This window comes from Chlamydotis macqueenii, chromosome 21, assembly GCF_036417535.1.
Source record: "Chlamydotis macqueenii isolate bChlMac1 chromosome 21, bChlMac1.mat, whole genome shotgun sequence".
Taxonomy (NCBI): domain Eukaryota; kingdom Metazoa; phylum Chordata; class Aves; order Otidiformes; family Otididae; genus Chlamydotis; species Chlamydotis macqueenii.
In genome coordinates this window covers 7,836,681-7,859,856 of record NC_141576.1, presented here as the reverse complement: position 1 = coordinate 7,859,856, position 23,176 = coordinate 7,836,681, and the positions used below count along the sequence as shown (strand labels likewise).

Genomic DNA, 23,176 nt, shown 5'->3' with positions numbered 1-23,176 from the left:
CTCGGAGCAAAGATTTCTCCCTTGTTTTGCAGCCGCGGGCTGGAAGAGAGAAAGAAGCGCTCCGGCTCCGAGATCTCTCCCTGCAGACCCCCCGGGCCTCTCTCGGCTCTCCCGGGGCGAAGGGGGTGACCCCCCCGGGTTTGGACCGGACCCTCTCCGCCACCCCAAATCTCCCCCTCCCCTTCCCCCCCTTTTTTTTTTTTTTTTTTTTTTTTTTTTTTTTTTTTACCATGGCAGCTCTGCCCGGGACTGTGCCGCGGATGATGCGTCCGGCTCCGGGACAAAACTACCCTCGCACAGGCTTCCCTTTGGAAGGTAGGTCTGGAAAAGCACCCCTCCAAACCGCTCCTTCCCCCCAGCACCTCGGTATAACGCGGTGTGGGGGGACCGGCCTGGGCTGGTGAGGGGGGTGGAAATGCAGCCAAACTTTGCAGCCCCGGGGGGTCCCGACCTGAGCATCCCAACTTCTCGCCTGTGTTTAGCTCCTTTATTCTGTAGCTGCTCCCTCCCGGCGAAATTACGGAGCTTTGCCTCCTTTAATTTTTTTTTTTTTCTTATTTAAAGTAGTTTCGGACATCCCACAGATTTTTTTGAGGGGCAGGTTCTCATTATTTTGGTTCGATTCTTTTAGAACCCGCGAATACCCCGACAATTTAATCTCCCCGAAGAGATGGGGAAAACCAAACAAACTGATAGTTTTCAAATTTCCAAGGGGAAAATAAGATTAAGAAAACCCAAAACCTTAAAGTGGGAGCATCCACTGGCTGCGGGCAGCTGAGATGTCCTTGGCCAGGGCTGGCGAGCGGAAAGGGGGGGGGGACTTTCGCTGTCACCTCGCTCAGTGTGATCCCCACCTCGCAGCACATCAACTTTCCCCATCATCCGCTTTTCCTTTGTGTAACGGGGTTATTACTTCTGTATAAGAAAAAAAAATTAAAAAGGCTGAATTAGAGCGGGACGCTTCTCCTCGCATTTATTAAACAGGACAGTTTTCATCCTGACCGTGATCAAGTGGCGAAACTCAAACCTGTGGAAAACCACGCAGGCTGCAAAACATACAGGCTGGGGGGATTTGTTGAAGTGCTTTTCTATAGCAAATGAAGTAAAACAGACGGCAAGGGAAAGGATCAAAGGATTACAACAATATTTGCACAACATGACTGGGAATAATGAAAAGAGAGAGCGGCCGGCGGTTTTAGTACCTCTTGAATGTAAAATTGGCCACTCGAGTGTTATCTGTCGGTAATGATATATCCAGGGAGTGCTGGCCGAGTGACTTGGAATTAGCGGTGCATGATTCTTGCTAAATCGCGAGGCAATTTCTGGAATCGACTTTTCTTTGTATAAAGAGAAAAAAAATCACCCTTCGCCTTCCCTGTCCCTCGCCCCCTCCAGCCTTTCTGCAAATTACCCAGCTGAGTTCTCCCCCCTCCTATTTTTTTTTTTTAATTTCCAGCCTGTGAAATTGTATTAATCTTGCAAGATCTCCATCGCGAGATATTAAACAAATTGGGGAGGGGAATTAAGGAGCCGCTGGTCCCCAGCTCCGGGCTGGGATGCGCCTCGCAAGGTGTCGGGGGAAAGCGGCGCGGCCGCGTAGGTTCCGCGCTTCTTCCGCAGCTCGCCAAACCGCTTAACAAAACCCACCTAAACCACAAAAAAAAAAAAAAAAAAGGCCCTCGAGGGTATTTAGAGATATTGTTTCCAAAAGTTTGTTTGAAAGCAGATAGCCCCGTAATTTGAAGAAAGAAGTGTAGCGCGCTTTTGGGGGGCGGGGGGAAGTTTTGGGGGGCTTTGCGATGAGGTTTTAAATCTTTGCGTTTAAAAACGTCGGCTGTGATCTAAAACATAGTTGCGAAATGCCAAAAATATGTATATAGGCACAAACATAGCGGCCGCCTCAGAGAGCGGGGTGATGGGCGTGCGGACCACGGGCTGCTTTTGTTTTCCCTCTACCGATGGCAAAAAGTCTTCCCCGGGATGCGGGGACAAACACCGCGGCCAGGGGATGCAGGAGAGTTTTCTCCCTTTAAAAAAAAAAAAAAAATCAAACACAGTGAGAGAAGTTGAAGGTGCGGGGAGAGATGCGCCTCGTTTTGCTGGGTTTTTCCCACCTTATTTTGTTTGTGGTTTTTTTTTTTCTTTCTCCAGTTTCCACCCCGCTGGGCCAGGGCAGGGTGAACCAGCTCGGAGGAGTGTTCATCAACGGACGGCCACTTCCCAACCACATCCGTCATAAAATCGTGGAGATGGCTCACCACGGGATCCGGCCCTGCGTGATTTCCCGGCAGTTGCGGGTCTCCCACGGTTGCGTCTCCAAAATTCTCTGCAGGTACCAGGAAACCGGTTCCATCCGTCCCGGAGCTATCGGAGGCAGCAAGCCCAGGGTGAGTGCAATGCGGGGGGCCACGCTAAACCACCCTCATCGTGTTAAAAAAAAAAATAAGATTTTTGGGGGTAGTACAAGATTTTTTAGGTGGATGCACAGGGAAAGAGAGGACAGTTTAAGAAAACTGCAATTTGCAGGCTCAGATAGGGAAAAACTGGTGCTGAATTGAAGGCTATGAATAAATTAAAGGGTGGTTTTTTTTTTTTTCTCTATGTGCAACAAGTGTCGCGCGTTCAAGCATTTGCTTCGGCCCCGGTGTGTGAGGAGGAGGCGAGCCGGGATGTTTCAGGGAATAATAAATCTCTGGGTGTACATAGCCCCGGCCAAAAAGCATCCCCTGCACCTCCTCCCTGCCTCCTTCTCCCTCCCCTGAGGGCTCAGGATAAATCCATCCTGGCTGAGCTCCTTGGCCCCCAGAAATCCTTACTTTTAGGGTGGCCAACATTTGGGAAAGGAGGGCCTTTCCCCAGCTTTATTTTTCTCCTTTTCTCCCTTTAAATCCTTATTCTTAGTCCCAAAACTAGAGCAGGGAGGATTGCACTGAGCTCTCTGGCTTCTCTTCAATTAAAAGTGCTTTTTTTTCTCTCTTTTTCCCCTCTCTCTGCATACGCGGGCACGCACCGGTGTCCCTTGATCACAAAAGCAGGTTGCGACTCCCGACGTGGAGAAGAAAATCGAGGAATACAAACGGGAAAACCCAGGGATGTTTAGCTGGGAGATCCGAGACAGGCTCCTGAAGGATGGGCACTGTGACCGGAGCACCGTGCCCTCAGGTGAGAAGGCAGCTTGGCAAGAAGGACACCCCGATACCTGTAGGAAGATGGAGGGAAATGGTTATTACAACCAAAAACGTTTCCAGGGGCTACAAAGATCCTCTTGGCCTTTGCTTTGATAAAGAAGGGGGAGACCCCAAATCCAGGGGTTACTGGGAGCCTGGTTGCCCCGTTGGGATATGTTTGCTCAGGTGGGGGCTGCAGAGCAGCGTCTCCATCAGCCAGGGATCCCCATTGCTCATGGAAAGTGACCCCATACCCCAAGGTTTGCGGGGATGCGTGAGCTCTTCAGGCCTTGGCTGAGGGTTCCCCTGTGTTTTGGGGGGCCGAGCCTCCTCTGCAGGACACATCTCCTCCAAAGCAGGATAGGGCCCAGCTCTCAATCTGGCTATGGGTCCCATTTGGGGCTGGTGTGAAAGCTGGGTTTTGGGGGGGGCTTTTCCCTGTTACGGAGCAGGCAGTAACCCTGGGGGTGCACGTCCCGGGGTGTTGCACTGGCTGTGATGCTCCATGGGGCGTTGCACACAATCGGGGTGCTGCTCATGTCGGGTATCTCAGTGGGGGGAATGGTGACAAGCACTTCAAACTTCGGGTGTCTGGCTTGGCAGCTCAGTGCGATTATGGGGGTGAACCCAGGGGTGTTTTGAGGGGGGCATGGAGGATCCGGCAGGTGCACACCCTTGGGAAAAGGGGTGTGGGTGCCCCTCGTGTCCGTGTGAGGCCTCTTGCCCAAGACACGCAGCTCTGGCTTGAGTTTTCCCAGCCGGCTCCCGCCTTGCCTTCCCAGGCAGCTTATATTTGCCTTTTTGTCTTTGACTGTCTGAGGTTTAGTGAGTTCGATTAGCCGTGTGCTACGCATCAAATTCGGGAAGAAAGAGGAAGAGGAAGACTGCGACAAGAAGGAGGAAGACGGGGAGAAGAAGGCCAAGCACAGCATAGACGGCATCCTGGGCGACAAAGGTAAAGGTGGCCCGCGTGTGTCCCAAGGCTAGGCTGGAGGGAACATTTGGGAGAGGGGACGCATCCCTTCCTACCAAGAGTAAGACAGGGGATGGCTCTAGAGCCTCTTGTGTTTGTCCTTTCCGAAAATGAGTGATGTTGAGGATGTGATGCCGGGCCCTGGGAGGGGAAGGTGGTACCCAGCCCCTCAGGCTGAGGATGCTTTCCCAGGAGGAAGAGTTGTTGGCTTTTTGTTCTGGATCAATTATTTATAAAGGGGGAAAGGAGATGGCTGAGGGGAAGGCACCTCTGATTCCTAAATGAATTTGTTAAACAGATTTCTCTCCTGCTCTCTAAATGGTCCCCTGAAACTGGGGCTGACAGTTGACCGATTTGGCCAATCAATATCAATTACAGGAGCTGGGATCGGCACTGGGCTGGGGCTGTCGCAGAGGCAGTGGTGCCGGGGAAGTGTTGAGGGGAGATGAGGGGTCCTCGGATTGGAGGAAATAAGGGGTCTGCACCCCAAAATAAAATCAAGAAAAACAAATCTGGCATTTCTGATGAAAGGCTTGAGGCCAGGTTGGTGGCGGGGAAAGCAGAGGGCCCTGTTATCATCTCCCACGGTTGGTGCTTTCTTCTTGTGGGAGGGAAAATCAAACTTTTTAAAGCTCCTGTGCTGTAAATGTGGGATGGGAGATGAGGCATGGCCGGAGCCGGCCACTGCGGTGCTTGTAATTTGATTTTTTTCAAGCTTAGTGGAGGTGATGATTCCCCTTCCTCCCTAAAAAAGGGGGAAAGATGGCATTTTTAAGGGGCATAATTGAGGTTTATCAATGAGGGCGTTTGCAAAGATGGGGAAGTTTTAAGCAACGGGAGCTGCTGTCTCAGTTGAGGCAAAAAATTATTTCCTTGTGTAACAGAGCTTGGTGCTTTTTTGGGGGGGGGGGGGGAATCGGCAATTTTACAAGTCTTGGGGATGGGCTTCAGGGAATTGGGGTTTGTTATTTTTTTCCCAAAATTGATGGCAAAATGGTGATGGCCCGGGCCTGTCGGGGTTGAGTCGGTTGGAGTTTTGGGGGATTTGTGATACTGTCGATGTTGAACCAAGAGGGAGCGGGGTGAGAGTTATTTTCCATATGGAGGGGGTCCCCAGTCCGGGTGTGGGAAGCAGGGGGGAATCGCTTACAAAGTTTCTTGCTAGCTACAAGGTTTTGCCCATTTTGGGACAATGTGAGTGAGGAAATATTGAAGTGGGGGGGAATTTGGGGCAGAAAAAAAAAAGCTTCTTCGTGTCACCATCAAATGTTACTGGGAGTTTTAAAGGAAGGTGCACAAAAGGGGTTTCTTTAAGGACCCAATCCTTTTTTTTTCCCCAACCTTGAAGATGAACTTCACTTACAAAGACCAAGTCTATTGAAGCTTTATAAGCAAAAGATTCCTGACCACAAAAGCAAACAGTAGAAGAAGGGGAGGGGAAAAAAAAAAAAAAAAGAAAGGGAAGGAAAAAAAGGGGGAAAAACCCTCGGCTGCCTTAAAAATGGAGTAAAGGGATGGGGGAGGGAGGGCTTGTCTATTCTCATTCAAAATTCTGCAAGGAGGAGAAAAAGTTTGGACAAAGGGCCAAGGAAGGGAAGAAAGGGAGATAAATTATTCAAAACTCCCTGCTGTTAGATAGTTTTGTAATATTATAGGACCGTCTGTTGGAAAAAGGATAGCCGTTGGACGTTGCAAAATGTTGCTTGTGATTTGGAAACAGGCGATGCTCATTTGCAAATCGGTGCTATTGTGTCCGCGCAAAGCTCCCCCCCATCACTTTGGGGTGCTTTTAATTTTATTGTGGGGGGAGGTAAAAGATTTTTGGGGTTAAGATTTATTTTATGAGCCTCATTGCTTGAAAAAAACATATAATTTTTATACTGCTGATTGATTTTTTTTTTTTCCCCCTTGTCCGTGCGTGTGTTCCCCATCACCACCCCCAAAATAATAATGATAAAAAAAGAGTGAGAGAGCTGGAAGCTCTCCTTAATAATATGCAGAAGTGTGTGTCAATAAGCAAAACAAAACGCTCTCTTCTTCCTTCATGGGTAATATCGCGAACAAATAAACCACGACCCCCCATTTCTTTACGAAACCAGCCCGGATTGAATCGAGGGCTAATTTGGGCAAGTTCCTGATGTCGGAGCCCGAGGAGCGCCGCGTTACCTCCCTTTCCCAACCCTTGAGATAAATCCCGATTTATCAAGATTTTTTTTTAAATTTTTCCTGCCCTGCAGTCGCGCCCTGAGTCCGTAGATTTGCGGAGAAATCACCCAAAAAAGGCTCTGATTTGGAGTTTTGGAGGGGGGAGCATCAGGCGCAGAAGCAGCGCATTGGATCCAGGCGCTGCCGCGATCGCCACAAGATCGAGTGCAATTAAAAAGTAATCATAAAAAAAAAAAATTACCGCCGTCAACGTGTATTTTCACGTCTGGCAAAGTTTTAATGGCTCCAATTAAGGTAATTGATGACTCAGCTTGTAAAACACTCAGAGGCGGTGAGTGTGCGCTGTGTATTTTTTCCTTCTTTTTTTTTTTTTTTTTTTTTTTCTCGGAAATAACAATGCTCTTTAGAGATCTCCACCGATTTTCCTGGGAGGTTTGCAATAAAATAAAAATACTAAGGCACTCCTGACACTTGCTCTCCAGCTCTGCTTTCCCCGCGTGGGCTTGGCTTTTTTTTTTTTTTTTTCCCATGCATTTTATTATTATTATTATTGCGGATGGGGTGGGGGAGAAGGAGGGTGGAAAAAAAAAAAACTTTGTTTTGGCCTTTTTCCTTCTGACAAACGCCTTTGCTCCACTTGCGGGTTCTCCTTGCAGGGAGCCGGAGGAAGACAGCCCTAAATGCTCTCTCTTTTTAAGTGTTAAAGAAAGCTTCCACCCTGCGCCTGTTTCTTTCTATCGTCTGCTTGGCATTTAATAATGTTAAGACTTATTAGAGCTGGTAATGAAAACTGTGGCTGTTGAATAGGGAGCTGTGTTGGAGAAGGGTGTAATAGCTCCAAGGCATGCTAAGAAATGTATTTATCCCCAATCAGTACTCACTCTCTGAGTTCCCAGCACAAACGTTAAGTTGAAGGGTTTTAAGGCAGATTAAATTGAGCCTTTATTTCTTTGCACTTTCATCTTTAAACGGCTCACTCCAGCTAGCCCTGGGCATATATTCATGAGGCTTCACTTTATTTTATTTTTTTTATTATTTTTTTTTAGCCTTGTTAAGACTGAGTTATTATTATTTGAGGTTGTTGTTATTTATTATGACTGGTGGGGTTTATTAGAGAGGGTCACGCGTGAGTGATGCGCAGATCCAAGGGTGGTGATTTGGATGCGGGGTGTCATTTGGGCACCCCCCAAAATCTAAGGGGGTGCTGAGCGTTTAAGGCGAGGGGGAGCGGGGGCGAGGGCCTCATCCTGCTGGGGTGTTAATTGCAACCAGACACAGGTGGAAGTGGGGAGGGGGGCGGTGGGGTTATGGGGAAGGCGATCTGTCTGCACTGGAGGGGAGAGGGAGGTTCAGCTGCTCGCCCCCCACGGTCATGCGTGGGGGCAACCGGTCCTGTCCCCGGTCCCGCTCCGGCGATGCTGGCGGAGGATGCTCGGGGTTCGCGCGGTGCTCATATCCGGGGTGAAAACACGGGTTTTTAATTAACATTCTCGACGGCTTTATTTCTCTGAACTCGGCTTTACCGCACGGAGTTTCTTCCACCGCTCGATTTCCCGCCCCGTAGCCGCGTGGAAATCTTGCGTGGGATGGGGAAATCCGAGTGGTGGAAGCCGGGTTGTTTTTCTTGGAGGTGGGAAAGGCGTAAAGGTGGGAACAGCGGGGGGGGAAGTATTTGGACACTTGGAGGCGATAACAATTTAATTTGGCAGCAGTCATTGCTGCTTATGGAGGGGTTTTGGGGGGCTGGAGGCAGGAGGGAGCTGCTGGGACAAGGTCCTGCCAAATTTAATTAGGCTGGGGGAGGGAAGGGATGGGGAGAAAGAGGGGGGACCCCCCCCCACCTGGAAAGGGGCTTTGTTTGGAGGGGGAGAGGGGCTGCGGAGTCAATTTATCAGCAAACAATCTGCATCGATTTAAAACCAACAAGCGCTTTCTCTGTAAATGTGTGTTTAGAAGGGAGATCGGGGGGGGCAGACACTTCATCAAATCAAGGGATTACGAAAGGTTGGCAATCTAATCAAACAGAGACCAGGCGGGATTTGTGAGTGTTGCGAGTGGGATCAGCTCTAATAATGGGGGGCAGGAAAGAGATAGGGTAGTGTCAAGCAATTCATTGGCTTTAGGCTGAGTTATTCTGTGCATATTTCAGGGAGAAAGAGGAGGGAAACGGAGAAGGGAGAAAAAAAAAAAGCAGGGAGAGGGAGAAGGAAGGGGGGGCTGGATGTGAGCACACACGGAGCTTACATGTCACAAAAAAAGCTGAGACAAATGAGGTACAACAATAAACACAGATAACAATTACAAAGGCAAACAGTGGCTTTTGGGAACGAGTAGCTGCAGAACCTGGTCTACATAAACAAAGTAGGCAAATGTTTGCAAGATAAACTCCTTCCTAAATCAAGTGTGACGGGAAGGAGAGAAGAGAGGAGGAGAGATAAGGTTGGAGGGGGGAATAAACGAGTATAATCTAATACAAGACGTTTTAAAAAACAAACTTAAGACAAGGATGCGGGGAGAGAGGTTCAATTATACAGTAGGAAGTGAAATAATATAAGGGAGATGTTTGTGATCCAGGGTTTGTTTGTGTGTTTTTCTTTTTTTACATCATCCCCCCCGCACCCCTCCCCCTTCTTTGGGGGAGAAGAATAGGTTCAGTTATAGACCGGGGCAAATAAAAAAGCAAATCTTGGTATCGGGCTGGCAGGTGGGGTGCCCGGGATTCAGCTCGGAAGGGAAAGGAAACGCAGCCTAGAAGTTAAAAAACGGTAATTTGAAGGTGGATGGTGGATTACGCTATAGCGGGAGGGATAGGAAGCGGAGATTTGGCGATGCGGGGGAGACTGATGCCGTGATAGAGGAGGAGAGGAAGGAACTGTAGGGTCTATTTCTAATCCGTAATTGGGGGTAGGAGAGAACAGGCAGGGATGGGATGAAGTGGCAGGAAGGCTGGGAAGGAAATGTGGGATCCAGGTGTGTGCAGGGGTTGTTCGGAAACAAATATTCCCCCCAAAATACCACTGCTCTTTACCTCCAAATAATTTAAAGAAGTAGTTGAAGGCTGTGTTGGGGCTTATTCTCTTTTACAGAGACGTGTATATATGGATCTCTCCAAATGAGAATTGTATATAAGAGGGGAGAGACGTGTCTGCAATGTGGTTAAAGGAATTAGATATTTACCAGTTTGAAATAAGCCTGGTTATAAAAAAAGGGAGAGAGAGAGAGACACTGAAAAGATGAGACGGGAGAACACTTCAAACGAATTCATCATCTGGAGTGGTGAAGGGAAGATTTAGAGACAGTATTGGGAAGTTATTTAGATATTAATAACATATTTTCCTGAGGCGTCAGGAGTGCCTCCATACGCACTTTTTTCTCGCAGCTATTTGGCTGGGTGAAATATGGGAGACCCAAATGTTGGGAAGAGATAACACAATCAGCCTAGCCCTGGTCCTGTGACTGCATCATAGCATTAAACCCGGATTAACCTTCCCTTTCTCCCCCTCCCCCTCTCCCAGCTCCCCCCCCCCAAGTTCCCCCCCCCCCCCCCGAGAAGCTTTCCAAATTTTTCAGGGGAATTTACATGGCAGGATTTTAAAGCACATATAACACTAGCCTTAAAGCTGTAAGGTACTTACTGGAGCATTAGAGTAAAGCGAGGGGGGTGGGGGGGTAAGGATCTTTCTGAAAATTACGTTTGCTACAAAAGAAATAAGCAAATAAGGGGCCCTCTTAAGACCTGCGCTTTGGAGATATTATATATTTATAGAGACTATTCTTAGGAGAAAAAAAAAAAGCGCTCATTTCCATCAGCTGCCACATCACTCTTCTCTCCACCACTGGCTTTTGCTTTTTTTTTAAATTTTTTTATTTTTTTTTTTTATTTAATCTGAACTTCAGTCCGATTTGAGCTCTGGTTTTTGGGCGGCGAGAAGATTCCTTTGGGAGTCGGGAGCGGGGGGTGTGTGAAGATCCAGGTGGAGTAACCAGAGCCCTCGGGGGCTGGGTTTTGGCGAAGGGCTCCTTGTCCCCTCCTTTCCTATCAGCCTAGGGGGGAAAAAAAAAAAAAAAAATAAGGAGTTGGGAAGCACAGGTGCAGCCCACGGAGGGAGGAAAAGTTGGGATGGGGATGCGGTTTTGCCGGCGTGCCCGGGGGTGGGAGGTTTGCTGCATCCCCCTCCCCCCCAAAAAAGCCTCCTCCTTCCCGGCTCATCCCGCCCCAGGGCTGGTGCTCGCTCGGGAGGGCTCGCACTTTGCATGATCTTGCCACAAAAGATATTAGATGTCAGCTAATGCCTGTTTATAAAGACATTTGTCATCCGGAGTTGGGGAGAAGTGGGGAAGAGATGAGGAGGTGCGGGGGAGGGCGAGAACCAGAATTGGAGCCTTTTTTTTTTTTTTCCCCTCTCTGTTAATTAAGGCAGAATATGAAGGTGCAAGTGATGAGGATGATGACATTTTGGGGGCGCTGACCCCCGCACTTGAGCAGACCTCAGCGCTGTCGGAAGGCAGAGGGAGGATTGCATCTCCTCGGAGGGGCTGGGAAAGGGGAGAGAAAAAAAGAAAAAGTAGGTGAGGAAAAGTAGAGGCAGCTTGAGGAAATTGAGAAGCTTATAGTCTTTGATCCTTGGATGCTTTTCCTTATCAGAAACATTTGTGGTGACACCGGTACAAAGGAAGTTCATCATATTACAGACTGCTAGGGCTGCTTGCAGGAATCACTGTCTATTAATTAGCAGGCGCTCTGTCTTGTGGGACATACGAGATCTGAGACTACATATTACTTGCTTGGATGGCTCTGGGTCCTGTGATGAATTCTTGTGAGCGGTCGTTGCTGTTCGTGGGCTCTGCAGGGACAGCCGAGGCAGAGGGGAGGCGGGGAGGACCCTCGGCTCATTCATGAAATATATCTATATCTATCAATCTATAGCCGGGGAAGGCTTCGCTCATTCATGAAGTCTGCAGCTGGGAAGACATCTTAGCTCATCCATTTTGTGCGCGGCTGCGGTCCCGGCCGGGCTGCTGGAGGGCTTGGGGCTGGAGTGGAAGAAGACGAGGAAAAGGGTTTGTTTCAAATTAAAAGAATATTTTAAACTCACTGGAAAAGGCTAGCCGAGTCTCCTTGAAGAGAAGGCAAGTGAGGGGAGGGTTTCTCTCCCCTCAGCAGCGTCCCACCCGAGGGATGCTTCCCTTGCACCTCCACCTGTCAACGTAAAAAAAAAAAAAAAAAAAAAAAAGAAAAAGTATCTTTTTTAAGGAAAAAAAGCTGAGGTTCAAAGAGGGGGCTGCCTGTCCTAGGCTGGTCGGTCCCTCGCTGCCCTGCCTCGCCAGAGGTGAGCTGGGGCGACGCGGAGGGATGACCCACGGAGGGATGCCCCGCGGCCCCACGAAGGGATGACCCACGGCTCCTAAGCCCCAAGGGAGGTTTCGGGGGAGGGGCTCGGCGGAGACAGGGGAAGCACAAAACTATTTTTACACCCGCTCTCCCCTTCAAGTTGCCTGTCCCCTGCCCCCGGGCTCGCTCTCTCTCTGGAAGAGGGAGGAAAAACCCTTCTTGGTTTTCACTCTTCTCTGTTTGGTTTTTGTTTGGTGTGTTTGTTGTTCCCTTCCCCCCCCCCCCCCCCCCCGTTGTTGCTAAAATTGGAAGGCAGCACTCTGCCTGACCCTGGGGAGCGGGGCTCCCTCCCGGGCGGGGTGCGGGCAGCTGAGGCGGGGGGGGAACACCCGGCAGCCTTCAGCCTTCACTGCCTTCTTTGTCCGGAGACCCTAAGACCGCGGATCAAAGTGACCTGGTGGCATCTTTAAAGGAGGGAGAGGGGGACGCGGGGAGGGGCAGCCAGTTGCGAAACCGCGGTCCCCAAACCCAAGGGAGGGAAGGGGCGGGTGTCCGAAAAAAAAGAAGTTATTTTGCTGATTTCAAAGGGAATTTCTATTTCATTCCTTCCGTTTCCCTTCGCGTCCAAATCTGGAGTGGAGGGGAAAGTCCGGAGCGACCGCAATTCTGTGGTGTTTTTTTTTTTTTTCGTTCCCATTATGAGGATGAATTGATTTGCATTTTTATTGGGAATTAAAGAAGAGGGAGGAAAGTTGATTCGACAGGATTGCTGCTTTTCAGCAACTCCCCTCCAAGTGGAGTTAAAAATACTCGCGTGATTTTCGCCTTGCTTAAAGTTAGAAGAAGGGTCCTTAAATCGTCCGTCAAACTTCCCATCGTTAAAAAACTTCGTAGAGATTTTTTTTTTTCTAGCGAAAAATCAATCCAATCAGACTGATTGCGCTTTAACAAAGACCCGATGTCTGCATTATTTTGCATTTTTAAATGCATAAGCGTCTTAAAAAGAAGGTGAAGGTACAAAGGACACTTCGATGTCGAGGGATATTCAGGGGACGGTCATGTTTAAATTCGCTACAATTGTCTCCGGCACATTGGATTGCTCGGAAAAAAAAGAAAGAAACACTGACATGAATAGGTATTGGGGCTGGAGGGGGACGGGATTAATAGCCCCCAACCTTTGTATGGTGTAAATTATCCAAGGGAGGGCAGATAGCCGGAGCTGCTGCTGATTTTAAAGGACTATATATATATATACACACCCCCATGTAGAGACGTGCGTATTTAGTAAAAAGCTGGCGTTTTCCGGAGGGATTCGTTATTTCTGTGCAGTAACTAAATTATTTTTAAATTATTTCCCCACTTCTCGAGAAGATGCCTGTTTGATGCTAAATAGCAGCAAATTGAGCTATTTGAAGCTTTTTTTTTTTTTTTTTAGAATGTGAATATTTGGTTTGTACCTTTTGCTCTGTTTCTTTTTCCCCTTAATCTTCTTCCAGCCACAAACCCTCCCTCGTGCGTGCGGCTGAATCTGCTCGCAGCGGGTAAACTGCAATTTCCAATCCTGAAACTCCAGCAAAAGGAGGAGGAGAAGTTTGGGGGGGTTTTAACAAATGTTGTTTTTTTAAACAAACAAACAAAACAACCCAGTTCTTGCATCCCGATTCACTGGGGGGTGGTGGGGGGTATGTAAAGAGGGAGAGACGGTACAGCCCCAGATTAAGACGCGTCTAAAGGACGAGGTGGTTAAATCCGAGTGATGTTTGGGGGAAAATTCTATATTGACAAAATCTGCATGCTTTTCGAGGGAAACTGCTCAAAGATTAGTAGTGCAGAGATGGACAATCTTCCTCGTTTCTTGCTTGGCAAAAGTGTCTCAGCAAATCTCTTGTCAAGGAGAAAATTAGGGGTGGTGGTCGTGATCAACCGCTGAAGAACAAACTAACTTCACCGCAGAGCAGAAAGCTGCTCGGGTTTAGAGTTCAGCTGCAAAGAGTCAAGTGTCCCCCGCGGAGAAAAAAAAATCCCTGTCACCCCCCCCCCCCCAACACCAGCTCAATGCGCAGGAGGGAAACCTAAATATTGTCCTTATTTTTTCCCTATGAGGCAGGGAGGGGAAAAAGCGGAGCCGAAAGCCCCGCGCCCTCGCCTCTCTCCCGGCTGCTGTGACTTCGTGACTTTTCTCTCCGATTTTAAACTTTCCCCAGGCTGAATTTGATCTTTTTAACTCTTTTGCCACCCTTCCCCTCCTCTCTCCCCCCTCCTTTTCTGACGGTATTTTTTTTCCTCACTCTGTTTTCTCCCCTTAACCTCCTCTCTTTTTTGTCCGCCTTTCATTTGAAGCGAGGCTTTACAGCTTGCTACACTTTCTAAGTGCATCAATAGCCACTTTAGAAATACAAACAACTTTTAAAGATAAAATAACCAAACCAGAATGGGACTTTCAATGGGGGAATAGTTGTTGTCCTTTACCATGGAGTGTGCAGCCGCCTTTGCCTAATCCAGCTTTCATTTTCACCGACAAATGCCAAGAATCTATATCTGTCTCCCAACCCCTCGGGAGCTTGATTACACGACAAAAGGCTGCCATTATCCGCAGGAGAAAACAGGGAGGGGACACGGGGGCTCGGGCCTCTGAGGATGAGGGCATCTCCAAACTATTGACTTAGTGGATGAAGTCAAGAGCAAACACGCTGAGATCTAAAAGAGGGGAAGGCGCTGGAGGGAGGAGGGGGATGCTCAGGGAAGGAGCGGAGGAAAAGCAGCAGCAAGTCCTTGGAAGTAGCGCAGAACGGGAAGGAGAGATTTTGGGGGGGAATGAATCCAACTGTGGAAAGGTTTCTCGCCCTCCCCACCTAAGAACAGGTTGATCGGGGAAAGCTCCCATCGCTCTCCGACCCCCTATGATTCTTTTTTTTCCCCCTCCCTTGTCTTCCCTCGTGGTGAGATTTAAATTTTTTAAAGCTCTTCTCGACCTTCCCCACGGGGAATTTGGCTTTTTTTCCTCCCGCTGACAGAGGGGGGGGAAAAAAAAAAAAAAAAGGAGAAAACCCAAGTCTAGCTTATTGGGAACACGGCTGGGATGGTGCGGGGGTCCCCACCCAGTCGGGCTGGTCGCAGCATCTCTCCCCAAGCTAGAGGTACCGCCCCACCCCAAAATAGTCTCCCCCCCCCAAGTTTGGAGGGCACTGGGCACGGAGACATCCCACTCCCCTCGCTGCCGCAGCACGGAGATGGGGCAAAAGTCCGACGGCTGGATCTCTGTTTTCTCCCCGAACTGGGAACAAACTGGGTCAAGGTCTCGGCTGCGCGTTTGGCCAAGGAGCCACGCTTGGGCTGGAGGCTGCGAGGGATGGGGAGGGAGGGAGGGAAAAAAACCCCACCAACCCTTTCTGCGAAACCTCCGCGGGTCTGGCAGGGAGGAGAAGTCACCCCACGCCGCTGCTTTTCAGGTTTAACCGGCTGCGTTTTGCATGACTGCCTCATTAGCCACTGCTGAGCCAGGATTTACGGACCAGGCTCATCCCGGCCCGTCGCGGACAAAAGTTATTTCAGCCCTATCTGTAATTTATCTGTGTCACCTAGGGAGAAATCCTCCGGGCACGGAGAGTCCTAGAAGCGGTTCCAAAGGAGTCCCACCGCCCATAATTACTCTTTAATCAACCTAACGCAGTGGTCCCTTTTAAGAGGTGCTTTCGGTGCGAGAGCTGCGTTTAAGCATCTGCTCCCCGGCCGAGGCTGGGGAGCCGAAAACCTCCCCAGCTTAAGGGATTTAAAAGCGTGGAGCGTGTGTTTCGGGCTGAGCATCCCTTTTCCTGTAATCAAAAAAAGTACTAAACAAAGGAAGAGGGTGGCGGGGAGGTGGGAATAACCTGGAGGATTCGATTTTAACCACAAAGGAGCCTAAATTCAACTCTTAAGTGGAGTTCATCTTTGGGCAGAGCAAGCTGGGTTTGCAGCGCTCCGGGCTGAGGGGCTGGCTGGGCTTTACCCCCTTGCAATAAGCCCAGCCGGGTACTTTATTTTATGGTTGGGTTTTTTGTTTTTATTTCTTCCCCAGCTTCATGATATATAGAAAAAGGCGGGGAACCTGCTGCTCGCAGCGGGATCCTGACCTAGAACTGAGGTTTCCTCGCCGAAATTTTGCTTTGGGAAAGCTGCACGGCAATCCCCGGCTGTGCGGTCCTACGGACAGTTCACTGTCTGGCAGGAAAAGAGCAGCTGCTGCGAGAGAGAATAATTATGAGAAGAACGAAAAAAAAAAATCCTGGTAATCTTGGGACGTATATAATCTACGTCTCCCTGAATCCCAAAAGGCAGCGGGCCCGTCTCTCTGATTTATTTTTACGCTAGCCTGGTTTGCATCCTAAAGAAGTAAACTGCTATTTTTAACCACTGGTTTAAAGCTTAATTAAAAGCCCCTAAACTGATTGTTTTGAAAATTGATTTAGAGGAATTGCCCCAGGGCTGAGACGCTATCTAAGCCAAGTTGCAGTCCCAGAGCTCGCAGTGGTGTCTGAATCGTTAACCCCGACGAGGCAGGAATCGCCGGGAATGGATGACACATGGGGGTCCCTACACCCTCTGGAAAGAAAGGTCCTTTGTTAGCCCCGGCTACTGGCTCGCTCGGGTGGATCTCCGCTGGTTTCCTGGAGTTACGAGGTTTAATTGAATTAAGGGAAGCTCTGAGATTTTCGTGACACCGGGATGGGCGAGCTTTTCTTTTCATCTGCAGATCTTGGGGAGCAGAGCCCCTCTGGGGGACAAGGGGGTGGATGCAGGAGAGAAGGACCACTCCAGCTCCAAAGGTGGGCTGCGAACAGGGTTGTTTTTTTTTTTTTTTTTTTGGCGCCCAGACCCCTTTCTCCCCCAGCCATTCTCCTTTTTTTCCCAGCCATCTGCGCCCAGCAGAGCCGCCCGGGATGCTGCCGAGCCACCGCTGCTGTAATTCCCTTCAGCCGCTTCCCCGGGAGAAGGGGCTTTACCTGCTGAAAGGGGTGAAATGAAAGTTGGTCTGCAGGCTTGCGGGGCTGTTGGGAAGGGAAGTGGCATTTCAGCCCCGTAATTAGATGTAAACAAGAATAGAGACAGGGCTCCATGGTCAGACAACTTGATTGTTAAGGGATTAACATCTAAGTAAACCAATAAAGGCTCCGCGTTGCTGGTGAGAGGGCTGCGGGCCAGGCAGGGGCTGTGTAAGACCATCAAGGCCCTAATGGGTTCCCCCCGGCAGAGCCCGAGAAATCGGTGGTTTATTCCCGGCCTGGACACGCGTGGGGTCTCCCCAGCAATTTTAGGAGCTCAGTTTTTAAGGCTCTTGGCAAAGGTTTGAGTTGTTGGTGCTGTTTGTGCTGCCTGGGCAGCAAGGCATGATTCCTTTCTCTCCTTCGGGATGCCCCAAGGTAGGCACTCATCAGTACCTGGCACCCATCGCCCTATTTATTAGGGGAATAAATAAATTAGAAGGGCATCTCCCACGTACCCGTATGGGGCAGAGCATCCCGTGTTACCATCACCTCAAGCCGGTTTCTTTTGCACAAGGGAAACTGCAGGTTCCCTCAACCCTTTAGTTTCTCCATCCCTTAATAATAGCTTAAAAAAAAAAAAAAAATCCTTCAGAGTCAGCTCCAGCAAAACCCTCCCGCGCGTAGCTCTCCAGGTTTGTCTCCAACTGGGCTTTTGTGGTCGTTTCTTTTCCTCCCAGTTCGCCCTCGGTTGGTATTTCCCCCTCGCCTCTCCCCTCATGCCCTGGCCAGACTTTGAGTGGATGGAGGAGTTTAACCTTTGTAGGAAAAAAAAAAAAAAAAATCAGGTCTGGCCTTAAATCATGTGGTGGTACCTGTAAGCCTGATTTCCATGGCTTTCTGCCGGCGCTGATTTTGGGATTGAGAGGTACCTGAAAGGCTCAGAGTCAAACTGAGTTCAATAACTTGGGTCTGTTTTGTTTTCCTCCACCTCCCCAGCTTCCAGTGGTCTCTTTACTCCGCTGGCAGAGCTAATATCGGAGCACTCTAGGGTGTGGGTATTTCTTCCTCCTGATTGCAAATAACCGAAAGATTAGCACCAGCAGCTGTTTGGAATTGGAACAATGGAGAGACCTAGGAAGTGGAGAAATTGAAAAAGGAGAACCCCCCCTCCTAATCACCCAGCTCAAAGTTCACCAAGTCAGACTGCATGACTTAATGTGACCTCCACCTCGGCCTCGCGAGGCTGTTTGCTTATATGAAGATTGAGGGGGAGACAGAGAGAGAGGAGAAAATGGGGGGGGGGGGAAGAGGGGAGGGGGGTAGCAGGGCGTTTAATAAAATTAATGAAATTTCCTATAGAAATGCGAGGTTATGGCGTGGCTGGCCGGTCCCCGTTTGGCTACCGGGTTCTCTCGATCCTTGCCCCTTAGGGCGGATTTAGGGGGTTCCCTACCCAATCCCGAGGGAGCTGAGCCCCCTTTATCCTCTTCGGGGGCCAGTCCCGAGGCTCGCCCCCTCCCCGGGGGGTGGGGGCGATTCTCCATCCCCGTCAAACCGGGGTCCGTCCCTGCAAGAGGCGCTGGGGACGGCGCATCCCGGCCGGGGGGTCCGAGGTGGGGCTGGGGGGAGTCTCCCCGCTGTGGGGTTGGGGGGGTCCCTGCTGTGGGGCAGGGGGATCGGATTCACACAGCAGCCCGGCCCTGCGCTGGCTGGTGAAGTTGTGAGAGCGGCTGAGCTGTCAGGAGGGGTGTGAATGGGATCTCCTAATGGATTTGACTCGGAAATCTCGACTTGACCAGTTTTTTCCTCTTTAAAACAAACTCATTAAACTTGTCAACACTCATTAGGGCCTTAAAACGCTGAACTGGAGTCACTGGGGAGAGCGGTTGGTGGGGGGCTGCCTGGGGAAGGAGATGGGGGCAACCGAGCATCTCCGCGCCGGGCTGCAGCGGGGCTCCCTCGGCTTTTGCGGGGCGGGAGAAAGGGGCTGCCAGGAAAATAAATGCCTTAAAAGAGAAATCAAGGGAGGAGAGAGAGGGAGCCGGCACGGGGAGGGGGCTGTGTCTTAAAAATAGGGGCATCTCCCCGCGGGCTGCGGGTGACTTCGGTTTGGGGACATTCCCTGCGATTTTGGGGGAGAAATGGATCTGCGGGGCTGTGATTTCTGCAATTGTTGGGGGAAGGGGGAATGGCGGGGGGGAGGAACGGACGGGGAAAGGTTAGAGCCAGCTTTCAGGCCTAAATCCTCTGGAAACGAGCTTGGTCTCTGAAATTCCTTCCCAATCCCCCTACCCAAAATATTTTGAGTGCTGTAAAATTAGTCGGAGATCGACTTAATTCTGTCGCAGAACGAAAATTGCTTTCGTGGGGAGGGAGCAATTAAATGTTGTGCATTTCTCCTTCTCTTTTGAATAGAGATTTGTTTAGGGTTGATTCAGTTTTTGGTTTTTTTTTTTGTTTTTTTTTTTTTTTTTTAAGGGTTTATTCTGATGCTTTTCAAGCCTCGGTTCCCCTTTAAGGGGAAAACATCCACCCCCACCCCTATTAAAAAAACAAAAAACAAAAAACCAAAAAACAACCTTCGAGACCTTCTGTTATTCCCCTCTCTGAGAATGAGAACATCAGCTATTCAAGCGTATTGATGAACTCCCCCAAAAAGTTTATTAAGAGAAGTGAAAACAAAAGGACTAAAGGCTGCAGGCAACTGGACAGACAGTTTATAAACTAAGGTCCCATTGTCCCCCTGAGGCAGATGCATGAATACCTCTGAATGGGTCCCTTTGGAGTGACAAGATCAAGCCAGACAACAGCATGTTAAAAGGAAGGAGCGCTGTTTCTCTTTCTCCAACCCAAAGATCTGCTCCCCCTACTCCTCCTGCATTAATGTACATCTGCAGGGGGAGGAATAAATAGCTCCTTTGGATCTGTGGCCTTCGGGGGTTTTTATTCTTCCACCCGCAGCACTGGCTCTTTGCACCATATGCTGCAGATCAGCCCTCCTTTCTCTGCAGCCTCCAGCCAGGCAGTCGCCTAAAATGATCCCCGGCAATTGCAAACTTTCTTCCTCCTCTCCCTTTCCCCCCTCCTCCTCTTTCCTTCCCCCTGCCGCTGTTAAAATCGCGATTTACAGCCTGCTTGTCTAGGAGATCCCTTGTGGTCAATTAGGTTTGCACAGAGCAATTTAACTAATAGGCTTTGATGGATTTATTTTATTTTATTTTATTTTATTTTATTTTATTTTATTTTATTTTATTTTATTGTATTTTATTTTTTTATTTTTATTCTTTTTTTTTTTTTTCCTTTCCCTGGGATATTGGCCTTGTGCTGTCAGGATGCAGTGTTGGGGAGAAACACTCCGAGCATCCCGCGGAAAAGGGCAGGGGCTGGCAAGCCTGGCAATGGGTGCCTTGAAAAGTGCCCAGACCTGCTGGTGTGGATCCCCTTGCTTTCACCAACTGCTCCCAGCTCCAGACTCCATATCACAGCCAGAGGAGATGGGGCCGAGCAGTGTTTCGGTAAATTTGGGTAACAGCGAGCAGCTTTGGTTTCTCCCATAAAATCACAATGAGCCATACAAGTGCCCGGTTGCCCCCCTTCACCTCTTTCAGACATTTTCCATCTTCGCTAAGGTTAATTTAGAAAAGTGTTTTAAAGCCTTGGAAGGGGAGAGGGCGTATTAATGTGTGTTTGCGGTTGACTGTGTTTTAGTTTTATGATCTCAGCGTATTTCGTTGCTTGGATGGTGGAAAAAATAGGGAAAGAGTGAGTTTTTCATTGCTTTGGCCCCAGAAAGAACTTTAGAGGCGCAGACCATAGCAAATAGCCCAGGCAGGGTGCAAACCTGAATGCAGAGATTTTCCAGCCCATCCAAATGCCTCAGTTCTCGCCTTCACATCCCAGTTCTGGGTGTTTGCAGGTCCCCTTCGTCCCTGTTGTCAGGTTGAGGGGATCCCTCTGAGGGGGGAGCATCTCAGCCCAGCTACCGCGATGGCTGCAAGGGCATTTTGGGGGCTGATAACTCTCACAGTGGATCAGTCTAGCTGGTCTCTGGTGCTTGCAGAGCTTGTTTGCACACTCCTTAATGAGAGATAGCTCTGAGCGCTGGGTTGGGAGGTCAAGCGATGATAATAATAATAAAATTACACCCCTTTCCCCAGCCTCACCTTCCCCTCTGCAGCGGAAGAGTTGCTATTTCATGGCTGGCTAAAGCCAAACTTCCCTCAAGGGGGTTATGTGACTTATGACCCTCCTAACGTGTACTTAGTGCTTTCCAAAGGAGACGTGCTCCTGGAGAGGTGACCTGAAGGGAGACGAGCCACAAGGGCAAACCCAATCTATTAAAAAAAAACCCAACAACCAACCAACCCCAAAACAGCAACAGGGAGAAGAAACACTGAGCGAAAGAAGAAAAATAACAACCAAACCATAAGCATTTCCCAGTTAGGGAAATACCTGCTTAATTAGCTAGGGCAATAGTTTGCAGGGAACTGTAGGAACCCAACACGTGGTTTTGGTGACAGTCTTGCCGTTTAACTCTTCGCAAACCCAAGGAGGACTTTAGCATCAGGCGAGCATCCCCACCCTCAGCTGCGGTTTAGTGGTGGCGATGCTCTTCACAAAGGGACAGTGCGTATGCATGCGAGCAGTGAAAGTATCTTATTGCCTCAGACCAGCTCCCTCATGCAACCATAAACCTACGCAGGTGCCCAATCCCAAGCCCTGTTTGTAGGGATCGTTTTCAGAGAAGTATGGCAATTTGGTCCCCTGCTAGAATTAATGAGGCCTCTGACCCTTCAAGCAAATGCATCCACGTCTGATTTTTACTGATACGAGTAAATGGACCTAGTGATGGGCCCGGGTTTTTGCAGGACAGGGGACCCTTTGCAACCCCTCAAGTGCAGCAGTATTTTTATTATTCCCTTTTGGGGTTTCTATAAGGTATATTTGCCGGAAGGCATTGCAAATGAGGCTGGGGAGAGGAAAAAAAGAAACAGATGAGGAGCTGACGTGATGAAAGATCAACAGATTTTGGGTCATTCCTGTTCCCATAGTGGCTCCCTGAGGCATTTCAAAGGCAAAAAAGAAATGGGAAAACACAAACACATGATCAAACCAAGGAGTCAGTTAACCAGGCCAATATCCGCAATCCCAAAGTCCCATTTAGCTGCTTGCAGGATTAGCACTTGTTGCCGATTCAAAATCAGCAGGTGTTGTCAGCTATTTATGACCACTGTTATTTATACAGTGCCACTGGTGTGCTTGGCGCTCGGCAGCCATGTACAGATGAGAGCCAACCTCTCCCCTGAGAAGATACCAAACTAAATTAGACTTAACACAGCGGCAGACGTTAATACACAGCATATGGGGATGAGGGGGACGAGAGACGATTTGAATCTACAAAGATCGTGCAATCTCCAGGCATTAAATCCCACACCCGTCAGCTTGTTAGTTCCTGTTTTATAGGAAAAGTGCAAAAAATAGACCCGTGTTTACGCGTGGGGAGCCTGTGGCACAAGGCTAGGGACCGAGGCAGGGCATCATGCCTTGCTTTGCAGACAGGATGGATGAATATTATTTACTTTATGAGCCGGGACTGAGATTTGCAGCTGTTGCGTTAGGCAGTGTACAGATGCACAGCCAGAACCAGCCTGCGGCGCAGAAAAGAGCCAGGGGATAACCGAAGTGAAGCAGCTTGCCCAGGTTCACATGGCGTATCAGCGGCAAAGCCAAGACTGGATCCTTGTGTAAAAATTACTAAGCAGAGCTCCCATTCACAGCTTTTTTTTTTTCTCCTCAAAACCTGGTGGTTTTATGCAGGAAAATTCCCATGGTATCTGCAGGCGTTTTACCCAAAGATTGAACACGGATCTGGAGATTTGGCTTCTTTTTTTTTTTTCTGTAGAGGCAAATCAGCTCACAGAGCAAACAACTAGATGCTACTTGGAAATAAAACACATTTCCAGCTTAGGCCTGCAAAGGCTTACGTTTGTGGGAGACTTCATCCAAATGAGTCATCCCATCCCATGTCTGTGAGAGGATTCCCCATGTAAGCAAAATTGACCAGTACGACATTTATAGGGATTGGGCCAGGCACCGGTAAGAAGCATTCCCCAGCCAAAGGAGGCTGTGTGGGGAAAGAGATCAGCTCTGCAAAACTCAAACAGTCTCATCCTGTCTTAGGTTTGAAAGACAAGAGTCATGAACCGAGGAACTGGTTGCCACTTAGCTGGCAGCGGTGTAAAATGCAAAGTGACCCCCTGTAGTTGTTTGAAGAAGGCTGGACCCTGCTGCAAAGCTCTGTAAACTGGGCTCCCCACGCCAGGTCCTTCTCCCCATCCCCTCCTCCCTGGCATGTTTTAAATGATTTTGGATTTTAATGCAGGGCTCATTCCTTCGTATTCATGGCATCAAACAAGAGGCTGCTACCCCCAGCTGGGTTCCTTGAACCTAGAAGCAAAGCTCTACTCAATATTACCTTAATTAATTAACTAAAGAGACAATGGCTTTTGAGGTCTCACCTCTGTTTCCAGGGAGGGGGGCCTTTTGACAGAGCCCTGCCATAAACTAATTCCGA

General features: G+C 49.2%; 1 protein-coding gene across 5 annotated transcripts in view; it reads left to right on the top strand.

Annotated features, from left to right (window-relative positions):
- Nucleotides 1-230: 230 nt before the first annotated feature.
- The window catches only part of PAX7 (paired box 7), a 102,308-nt gene continuing 79,362 nt past the window's right edge, over nt 231-23,176 (top strand). For 2 of the 5 annotated variants that reach the window (XM_086764609.1, XM_086764604.1), the window contains exons 1-4: nt 231-315; nt 2,152-2,387; nt 3,033-3,162; nt 3,988-4,122. In XM_086764609.1, the coding sequence (XP_086620735.1) occupies nt 231-315; nt 2,152-2,387; nt 3,033-3,162; nt 3,988-4,122 (586 nt within the window). The remainder of the gene's footprint in view (nt 316-2,151; nt 2,388-3,032; nt 3,163-3,987; nt 4,123-23,176) is intronic. The other 3 variants (XM_086764608.1, XM_086764605.1, XM_086764606.1) reach the window with 3 other exon arrangements.